Source organism: Austrofundulus limnaeus, unplaced genomic scaffold, assembly GCF_001266775.1.
Source record: "Austrofundulus limnaeus strain Quisiro unplaced genomic scaffold, Austrofundulus_limnaeus-1.0 Scaffold325, whole genome shotgun sequence".
Lineage (NCBI taxonomy): Eukaryota > Metazoa > Chordata > Actinopteri > Cyprinodontiformes > Rivulidae > Austrofundulus > Austrofundulus limnaeus.
The window spans coordinates 371,076-382,340 of NW_013952727.1; the positions used below are offsets into that span (position 1 = coordinate 371,076).

The window sequence follows — 11,265 nt, forward strand, 5'->3', positions numbered from 1 at the left end:
GAAATATATTTTTAGAAAAAAAAGGAAAACAACATTTTAATATTTAAGAATTTAAAACATAATAAAAATGAAGGGATTTAGAAGACAAAAAAGACCAAACTATTGAGCTGGAACAAAGATGGGAGATCCTTGACAATAATCTGGCATGGCAGGAAAAAAAAAACACCCAGTTGCCATGAACACTGATTCAGGTGTGCCAGTCAGAAACTCAACCAGGTGTGAAACATTACCAAGAAACAAAACTGACTCAAGTGAACAAGAAAAAAACAAAAATAGAACAAGAGGTCAAGAAAATGTTTACAAGTCAAAGACTTTTCAAAGAAAATGGGTGGAAGGAACCCAGGGCTGGAAAAGATTAACRGCAAATGACTGTGGATTTATATATAAAAAATACAAAATGTTATGTCAGGTGGCAGGAAACATTTTATATTTGTTAATGAAAGGGGTATTATAAAGACTTGCAAATATGGGCATTCCATATTCTACTGCCTGAGCTATGATTTTACTTTACTGTTAAACTTATCAGTTGGTTTGTTTTATGCCCAGATGAGGGCAATGACCTGCAACCATTTGAAAATGTATCTAGAAACAYTGCAAAATAGAAAACACAATACAATGTTTTATGGAAAATAATCTTTATTTTTCTAGATAAAATAAAATAAAAAAAGATTAGACGTTTTTATTTTTCTAATATTAGGATTAATTGATGATGGTAAAATAAGAACTGGTCATCTAAAAACAATGCAATAAAGCTTCCAAACTGCAGCAAAATGGATGTTGTCTTTCCCTTTTTTTTTAAATTATTCGCACTAGTCTACTAGTTTGAATTTCAAAATTCTTTCTGTTTTGTCTTTACCTCCATATTTTAATCCTGTCAAACTCAGACTCTCCTGAAATGGATTAAATATGTGGCAGCAGATGATGTGGCCTTTGTCAAAAGACTGGTGTACAGTCTGACCGGTTCTTCACCCTCAGGAGCCACCAACACTAGAAGATCTCAGCGAAGCGTAGATGCACAACCACAAAACCCTGAGGAGGAGCTGTAAGTATAAGACCATATCATGTGCTGTTACTGTTGTGAAGGCAGTTCATTAAATTGTTTTATTCTTTAAATGAAAAACAAGTTAGATAGTAAATAATGGGCTTCTCACATCACACATGATTTCGGGTGATACCTTTTTGTGTGTTTTTAGGTCAATGGCAAAAAAAAGTTTTCATTTTTGAATTCATGCTATCAGTCAGATTATAACTCTTTGAAATTTTAGAATATACTGTTCCCTCTATTTTTAAATTATGTTTCAATCTTTACTATCAGCTAACATGAAAGATGAACATGTTTAGAACTAATATGTGTTTTCTCACTTTTCACTGGAGATGTATTTAAAAAAATCTTAAGTAAATCAGGCCTATGTTTTTTTCTGATTTGTTAACATATTGATACGTTTTTCTGTTTTAAAGTAAGTAATGAGTGTTTTTTTTTCCAGATTTCTGGGTTTTGGTGAAGTGTTTGTAGAGATCGCAAACATTGATCCTGAGTTTAATTTGGTTGTTGAGATGGCACTCGGTACTGTGTTTCAGTCCATGAGGGCAGCTACGGTGACTTTATCCACTGTGGAAGGTAAACTTAAAATCTCCACCTGTGCTTATATCAAAGACTCRTTTTTTGGGGATTTTTTTCAGTTCTGGAAAATAAAATAAAGGTTTATGGTGCTGCAAAGACAATAGTAGTTAATTTAAAACTTTCAAACATTTTGACAAAAGCAAAAGAGTATTAAATAACATAAAAACCCAATGTTTTAAAAACAATTTTGCTTTTTTCTTGTGCACTTTTTTTGACATTCACTATTGTAATCTTGACATAGATTAGAAATTCTATACTGTGCAACCAAAAGATGAATGAAACAAGTTTACACCCGTTCTCTGCAGAACAATGATAAACAGAAAATGCAAATCTAAAAGGGTATTATAGGTCTAAATGTCATGCACGGAAAGAAAAAAAAAATAAAAACTTGCTGTAAGTTTAGGACTTAACAAGACTTGAGTGCCATGTGCATTTCACACACACACGCACAAATGTTTTTCTTTTCTTTTTTAAGACRAAGTCTTCTCACAGAGTATTGATCCAAGTGACCTGCATTTGTCAGTACATTGTGTCTTTACCACTTCCATTTACAGAAGTCATTGGGAATGCCCTGGAAGATGCGGCTAATTTCCAGCAGATGATTCATAATCTAACAAACCAGTCTGAGGCCAGCGCTTGGATCAGCCACATCCTGGGAAATGTGACAGAGATAATTATGAAGGTATTCTAATGGCTTTTTAATTTTACCCATGACTTCAAAGATTTTACTTCAAGTTCATTATATTTTTTATAAATTATTACTTATGATATATGTAAACTTTAGTTTTATATACTTTCAGTCAGACTCAAAAATAACTTTTTCAGTACAAGGAAGAAGTAGTGCTGCACTCAAAGTAATAAAAATAACATTACAATAAAAAAGGGGGGCTTATATGAATTTATGTAATGTAAGATGACATCATTTTTTGTTTATACTGTAAAAGAGATTGAAATAATCACCAGGTTATTATTAATATATATTTTTGCATCTGTTTTACTAGACGCAGGGATCAGATTATCATTCATGTGAAGAACTTCTTCAACCTATTGAGTGGCTCCTGTCCATCAAGAGCATAAATATAGAAGTGTGGAGATCACTATTCTGCAGCAATAACACAAATCTGACAGAAGATTTGCTAGCAGACTGGATGCCTGTGATTCAACAGGTAAAAATGCTTTTTTTTAAACAATGAACTATTACTTAATGTCTCGCATTATGTAAGAAATAAACTGTCAGTCTGTCTTTGCTATATATATGTCTTTAATTTTTTAGTACTGTACTGTTGGCCATCCTATTGCTAGGTAAATTGTTTTACATTAAAGTCTTTAGGCCAGTGTTATAAACATAACTTAGATGCCACCCATTTTCTAAATCCTTTTCAAATTTCATGTTTTCTTCAGATGCAAGAAGTGTCCAGCATTTTTACAAGCCAAGCAGAGCTCAATGTAACACTTCCCATGATTCTCTCTGAGTGGCACAACTTTTACAACACCAGCCTGGAGTTTCTGAAATTTTGGGACACAAGACTGGTTGGAGAGGACTGGATGAATTGGATTCCTGAGACAAATGCCGATCATGTTACTGGAATTCTTCAACAAAGGTTTTGGCATTGAGTTGACAATACTTTATTCACATAGTTAATTTCTTAGTGCTACAATCTGCTAAAAATAAACACAGACAATAAAAATAATTATTCAATACAGTTTTAAAGGAAAAAAGCTTCAGAAAAACTAAATAAAGATCAATATGAGAGTCTGATTTTATATGGACTATTATAAATGAAATGTGCAAAATGTTTGTTCTTTTTCAAATAAGGTGTCATAGAGTATTTTCACTGCTTCAGTAGTGTTATGTTTCTGCTTTGTTTACAGCCTCATCATGTCTGTTGAAGGGTTTGGAAAAGCTCTTGAGGAGAATGAGCTTTGGCCTGCGATGAAGGACTACTTCCACATCGTTTACTGGGTTTTAAACTACAGGCCTGGTGTCACAACAGAGCCACCAAACTGTGAGTCTTTTTTTGTTTTGTTTGCATTTCTTTTAGTTTACTCTTTGCAAAGAAAAAAATGAGAATTGTTCTAAGGGATGCACAATATATGCAATTATACTCACAGGATAGCCTCCTCTGGGGTCTTTCTGGGTGGATTTAGCATTTTCTCCTAGTGGTAGTCCAATTTTCTCACACAGACCAAAAACATGCATTTTAGGTTCATTGGTAACTCTAAATTTTTCTCTAGGTGTGAAATCCTCCTCATAATCATCATCATATTTGAAATACTACACAATAATATCCCAATTGCATTTTTTTAAATAAAAATTTGCTGCACTAATTATTTACAATAAAAGTATGTGTCTTCCTACCAGCATGATGATACCAGTAAAATAAGATAGTTGCGAATAAATGTTTCTGTGTGTTTGTAGGTTATGTCAGCATGGACTCTTTTGCCCTTCATTGTAATACTAGCTTCAACTGGCCACAGTTTGTCACAGCCATGACCGATTCTCTGATGTCACCAGACCCAGATGCCTCATTAAAGTACGTGACAAAGACTGTTTTCGTTTTCTTGTGAAAATGATTCATGGAATTTTTGTGCTTGGGGACTTTTTTATTTACCTTTATCTGTTGATTTTACATGGGCTCATTAAAATAGCTTACACAATTTGTTTTTAGCACTCTTTCCTTTTCTTGTAATATATTGTGATTGGCACCTGGGTGACAGAGTTATGCATAAAGATGTGAACAAATGAGATAAACAAAAAGCACACACTTTTGGCCAATGGATTTTGCCATCTCTGATAGTTACGAGAATATTCTCAAGTATGCGTTATTGCTTTTACTCTCATACTTAATACAATTGACTTATGTTCTATTTTTGTCTTCACTCCCTAGTTGTCTCAAAGGAACRGTGATGCTATTGCAGCACGTGTACGAAGACACCTACACAAATCTGGCAGCCTCATATTTACAAGAAATTCAAGGAGGAGATTCTCTCTCTGCCTACCTCAACAAGCTGCTGGTTAACTTGAATGACAATGTTCAGACAGTCACTGGTCTTCCAAACCAAAACCTCACAAACCCTGCTCTCATCACTGGCTTGTTGGAGTCCACAGGTCTGAAACCACTCCTACCTCTTTTCTTCAGCGACAGACCCCTTAATATCTCCACTTTGCTTGAAATAGCTTCGTCATTAGGCAGGCTCAACCAAAACATCTTTACTTTCAATGAGACAGACCCATCACTTCCTGAACTGGAGCAGCTGATTTTGAAGTTCTTCTCACTGGAGGGTAACCTGACAGTTCCTCTCTCTAACATCATGGGATACAGCTTGCTGACCTATTCGGCCTACTTCAGTCCTGAATTTGTGGCTAGTGTTAAAGAAGCAATTCAACCCTTCACCAATCAGACCTCAGCTGGCTTTGTAGAAGCTATCCTCAGCGCCACTGAACTTCTGAAGACACTGACTGATTCTCCAAATGCTGACCCAACTAGCATCATTCTTGGGTACTTGCGCCAGCTTCAAGAGTTTATGATTTCTGCTTTTAGACTGCAAACAATAGAATATCCAAATGGGCAGCTGAATACAACCCAAATCACTGATCTCCACATGGTTCTGATGGACTTTCTCAGCCTTCTAACCCCTGAGAGTCTTCAGGCACTAACTCAGGCTGGACCTGATGCTGCCCAGGACATTGTCATTCAGAGGTTTGTAGCACTACTACCATCCAGTGTACAAAAAGATGCTTCCCGCTTTCTGGAGGACTTCAAAATTCTGCAAAATCAAGTGACTAATTGTAGTGGAGAAACAGGACAAAACTGTCTGCAGGGAATTTCAGAAATCCCTACAATTCTTTCTCAAATTGTAGAAATGATGCTTGCAACCAATGGTGGGGTCAGTATTCAAATAGCTGCAACTAATCCTGCTGCCTGGAGCAAGAGCTATGAAGTACTGACCAACTTTTTCACACTCCTGTCACCAGATGATGCTGCCTATGTAGAAACAATCAAACAGGCTTTTGATTTCCTCAGAATTGTAATGAATTCAGGAGACATTACAGAGTCCAGTGTTGAGAATGCTTTGATGCAGTCAAATCTAAGCATTTACCAGCTGGATAAAATTGTTGCTCTAATTGGAGCGGCCAACATGAATGATCTGACTGAAAAGGTGATGGGGTTTGTTGATGCAAAGGAGTGTTTTAAACCTCATAATACCATGATGGAAACAAGACACTGTGTCATGGAACTGATGAATGACATCAGCAACATTTTAACCCAAATTCCTGCTCTCCGTAATGAGACTGCTGTCCTGTCTATGATCTCAATGATTGCCAATAAAACTACCAGTGAAGTCATCCAAATAAACTTCAGTTCCAGTCCTGAAATGGTTGTTGAACAAATTTTGAATATCAGCTTAGCCAATATTAAGGTGGGCCTTCAGTTGAACCAGCTGGATACTTCTGAGATCATGAATGAAATCACAATAGTGGAGCAACTAATATGGCTGGCCACCAACATGGAACCATTTGACACACTGAATTTGACCTTGGCCAATGATCCAGTAAAGGCCCAAAATATTTCACTGGAACTTGTGGAGTGGTACTTACAAAGGCTGGAAAAACTCATCTCCCTTTCACACCTCCTGTCACCAGATGATGTTGCTTATGTAGAAACAATCAAACAGGCTTTTCAGTTCATCAGATTAGTGATGAATTCAGCGGATATTACAGGGTCCAGTGTTGAGAGTGCTCTGATGCATTCAAATCTAACCATTTACCAGCTGGATAAAATCGTTGCTCTAATTGGAGCTGCCAACCTGAATGATCTGATGGCAAAACTGATGAGGACTGTCGATGCAAAAGAGTGTTTTAAACCTCAGAATACCATGGTGGAAACAAATCATTGTGTCATGGATCTCGCAAATGAAATTGATGGCTTGTTGACCCAACTTCCAGCTCTCCATAATGACACAGCTGTCCTGTCACTGATCACAATGATTGTCAATGAAACTACTAGTGAAGTCATAAAGACAAACTTCAGTTCCAGTCCTAATGTGATTGTTTCACAAATTTTGAAAATCATCTTAGCCAATATCAAGAAGGGCCTCCAGCTAAACCAACTGAACACTTCAGAGACTATGAATGAAATCTCAATGATGGAGCAACTAATATGGCTAGCCACCATCATGGAACCATTTGACACATTTAATACCACCTTGGTCAATGATCCAGTAAAGGCCCAAAATAWTTCACTGGAAATTGTGGAGTGGTACTTAGAAAGGCTGGAAAAAATCATCTCCTTTTCACACCTTCTGTCACCAGATGATGTTGCCTATGTAGAAACAATAAAACAGGCTTTTCAGTTCCTCAGATTAGTGATGAATGCAGCGGATATTACAGGGTCCAGTGTTGAGAGTGCTCTGATGCATTCAAATCTAAGCATTTACCAGCTGGATAAAATTGTTGCTCTAGTTGGAGCTGCCAACCTGAATGATCTGATGGCAAAACTGATGAGGATTGTCGATGCAAAAGAGTGTTTTAAACCTCAGAATACCATGGTGGAAACAAATCATTGTATCATGGAACTCACAAATGAAATTGATGGCTTGCTGACCCAACTTCCAACTCTCCATAATGACACAGCTGCCCTGTCTCTGATCACAATGATTGTTAATGATACTACTAGTGAAGTCATAAAGACAAACTTCAGTTCCAGTCCTAATGTAATTGTTACACAAGTTTTGAATACCATTTTAGCCAATATCAAGAAGGGCCTCCAGCTAAACCAACTGAACACTTCAGAGACTATGAATGAAATCTCAATGATGGAGCAACTAATATGGCTTGCCACCATCATGGAACCATTTGACACATTTAATACCACCTTGGTCAATGATCCAGTAAATGTCTTAAAGGTTTCTCTGGAGTCTGTGGAGCGTTACTTGGAAAGGCTGGAAAAGATCACCTTCTTCTCACTACTCCTGTCACCAGATGCTGCTTCCTATCTAGAAACAATCAAACAGGCTCTTGATTTCCTCAGATTAGTGATGAATTCAACAGACATTACAGGGTCCAGTGTTGAGAGTGCTCTGATTCATTCAAATCTAAGCATTTACCAGCTGGATAAAATTGTTACTCTAGTTGGAGCTGCCAACATGAATGATCTGATTGGAAAGGTGATGGGGTTTGTTGATGCAAAGGAATGTTTTAAACACCAGAATACCATGATGGAAAGAAGTCACTGTGTCGGTGGACTGATGGATGAGATCAGTGGCTTTTTGACCCAACTTCCAGCTCTCTGTAATGAGACTGCTGCACTGTCTCTGATCTCAATGATTGCCAATAAAACTACCAATGATATTATCCAGATAAACTTCAATTCCAGTCCTGATATTGTTGTTGCACAAACTTTGAATACCATTTTAGCAAATATCAAGAGGAGCCTCCAGCTAAACAATCTGGACACTTCAGAGATCATGAATGAAATCACAATGGTGGAACAACTCATATTGTTGGCAACCAGCATGGAACCATTTACCACATTTAATGCTACATTGTTCAATGAGCCACTAAATGCCCAGAAAGTTTCACTGGAGCTTGTRGAGTGGTACTTGGAAAGACTGGAAAATATCACAAACAACAGTTCGGTCTCAGAGCTCCTTCATCCCCTTTTCTACCTCACACAAATGCAAGTGACATTCCAACTGGCTCAGACAGAATTCTCTTTGTTTATCAGTAACAAAACTGAGTATCTGATGAACACACTCCAGTACCCRTTAGATGAGGCAGGTATGAACACAATCGTAAAGACAACAAATGAGATCCTTCAGCATCTAATGGACTACCTCAATGCAACCATAGAGTTGCAGAGTAACTCTTCATGTTTTAACTCGCTGTTCAACACAAGTGATCTATATTCCACTGAACTCCAAATCAAACACTACCTCCAACTTATAGAACAGTGGATAGACCAGCCTAATATCCAAATGCTCCTAACAAATTTGTTCCAATGGGGAAACTCCTCCACATCYTTATTCAGCGTAGTGACAGACCTTCACAACATGCTGAATATGACGGCTAGTTTTCTCACTGAAGAACAAAAATCCTACCTCTTCATGGTAGCCAGTATCACCCAGTCTCTCAGTGAAGTCATAACAGTGGCAGAGCAACCTGGTGGCCTACAGAGTGAACACTTTGTAGCTTCTCTGATAGGAGCAGTCCACAGTGCACTGATCCCCAACCCATATTGGGCTGACCTGTCGCCCAATCTAAAGCAGGACTGTCTGGAAACTGTGCAATATTCACTGACCCTCCTTGTTAGACAAAACCTAAATTCTGGCCAAACACGTAATGCCACCTTACTCATCTTGGAGGGAGTTGAGAGGATTATTCAACAAACAACACCAACATGGATTGCTCAATATCTTCTTTCTGTCGCTAAATTAATCAGTACTTACTTTGAGAGCACTGACGGCAGTGAACCAGACCAGTGGGATCAAATGTGAGTAATCATTCTATTTTTGCTAATCTTTCATTGAATACATTTATTACAATACTAGCTTTGCAGTTAACATATTTGAAAAGCATTAAGTACATATATTCCTCATTGTATTTTTGTAGCRTTTTTAGCTCCACAAAGCTTCATTTTACCACATAGTTTTGTGTTATAAGATTCTTAGTATTGCTTTATTTACCTTCTAATGTATGCATTAAAAATAACATAAGTAGATTGTAGCATATACAACTTATAAATTAGAGTTAGGCCATGTTGTGCAATTCCTATAGAATTGTACATGGAGATTTTTGATATTTTTATGTACTGCACAATACATATTCATTTTAATACTTATTTTTCTATATTTATAGAAAATTTGATGTCTTTTTTTTCTTAAGGGTTTCAAAAAGCACATTTGTTCTGTTTAATTTAAACCAAATAGAGGGACCAAATATGATCAGATGCCTTTTTGCATTGGTGATAAAGCATGATAACCTTTTGACACTGATGTGCTTTGTTTTTCAAGAATTTTGAATGAGATGAAGACAATCCAGAGCCTCCTGCCACCAAACAGTACTGCTGAATCATTCATTGGTACATTCATTAACTTGGGTGAATTCATTTTGCAGTTTGTCCAAGGCAAGTCAAATTCTCACTGAAGCAAATATACTGTAGTTTTGTTAGGTTTAGGTTTGGTTTTGTTATTGTGTTAGGTGTATGGTTGTGTTTGCATGTTTGTTATTGGTGTTTGAATTCCTGTTCTAAAACATATGACATGTTTACAGACAACATGACACTCCAAGGTTTTGAAGGAACATCCGAACAGCTGAGCTCAGAAGTTATTGGCCAGGTAAACCTTATACACAGCTAAAAACATGTAAAATATACAGTATATATAATAATAATATATAGTGCCTCAAATCCTACATCAGTGTCCGTTTGACTCCATTTAATTGTTTCCTTTTTTTTTTTGTAACAACAGCTGGGCAGATTTTTGATCAGATCTTTCCAACTTTTAATGGGTGGCACCAGCTCCGGTAGTGATCTTACTTATCTTGCTCCAGTTTTGGAGCAGGTGATGAATGGGAGCGCAAACCAAGAAACATGGGATCAGTAAGTTRAATTATCACTTATAGTGTAAAAAAATCAAACAAGCTTTTGCAGTTTATTAAAAGCATTTCTTACTAAATATAGGTTATACTATTCCAAATAAATACTACTGTTTATTTCTGTCATTGCCTTAAACTGAATGTAATGTTTTGTTCCAGCTTTGAACAGATTCTGGTAGACCTACTGTCTTCTCTTGAAGGACAAGAAGAATGGAACTGCACCTCATCTGTTTTGCCTCAGTTTGAAAAAGTCACAGAAAACATAGTGAAGAACATGCAAGCACAGAATGGTGAGAACACAAAAAACAACAGCAGAAGTGTTGTCTCTRCCAGCAACTCTGTTCAATAAACCAGAAACATCAAATTTGCATAGCTAAAAAGATTAAGATACAYAGGAGTGCATGTCATCATTTGAAAGAAAGCACAGTCCTAACCCAAGGCCTTTTTGTKCATTATTTACAAAGTAGTAGCAACTTAATCTATTCTGGCAATTTTCATTAAATTAAAGTTTGCAGATTTTGCATGATTTTGCTGGAGGACAAACAACTAAAAAAAAAATCAACAATCATTTAAACTAACAAGAGAAGGAAAATGTAGAAATTGTTGCACAATGTGTTATTTTTGTGTTCTGATTTATATGTTAAATTGTGCATGCAAGAAAACTTAATGAATTGACATTTAAGCTTACACTCAATTAAAATACAGCTCTGGAAAAAAAACTAAGAGACCACTTTAAAATGATCAGTTTCTATGATTTTACTCTTTATAGAAAATTAAAACTGTTATCATATTCTATGAACTACAGACAACACGTCTCTGAAATTCCAAACAAAAATGTAGTGTTTGCAGAAAATGAGAAATGGTCAAAATGACAACAATGATGCAGTGCTTTCAGACCTCAAATAATGCATAGAAATATTCATTTAGAAACAACAAAACTAATGTTTTAACTCAGGAAGAGCTCAGAAATCAACATTTGGTGGAATGCTTTCAACCAAATATCTATCTATCTATCTATCTATCTATCTATCTATCTATCTATCTATCT

The 11,265-nt window shown here is 36.4% G+C and overlaps 1 protein-coding gene across 1 annotated transcript in view; it reads left to right on the forward strand.

Moving 5' to 3' along the window:
• Positions 1-11,265, forward strand: part of abca12 (ATP-binding cassette, sub-family A (ABC1), member 12) — a gene marked incomplete in the record, with an annotated part of 71,474 nt that overhangs the window by 9,079 nt on the left and 51,130 nt on the right. The window contains 12 exon segments of the mRNA XM_014022341.1: positions 885-1,042; positions 1,485-1,618; positions 2,176-2,303; positions 2,623-2,787; positions 3,023-3,222; positions 3,494-3,627; positions 4,041-4,155; positions 4,510-9,114; positions 9,635-9,747; positions 9,894-9,958; positions 10,091-10,221; positions 10,377-10,507. Coding sequence (XP_013877795.1) covers positions 885-1,042; positions 1,485-1,618; positions 2,176-2,303; positions 2,623-2,787; positions 3,023-3,222; positions 3,494-3,627; positions 4,041-4,155; positions 4,510-9,114; positions 9,635-9,747; positions 9,894-9,958; positions 10,091-10,221; positions 10,377-10,507 — 6,079 coding nt within the window.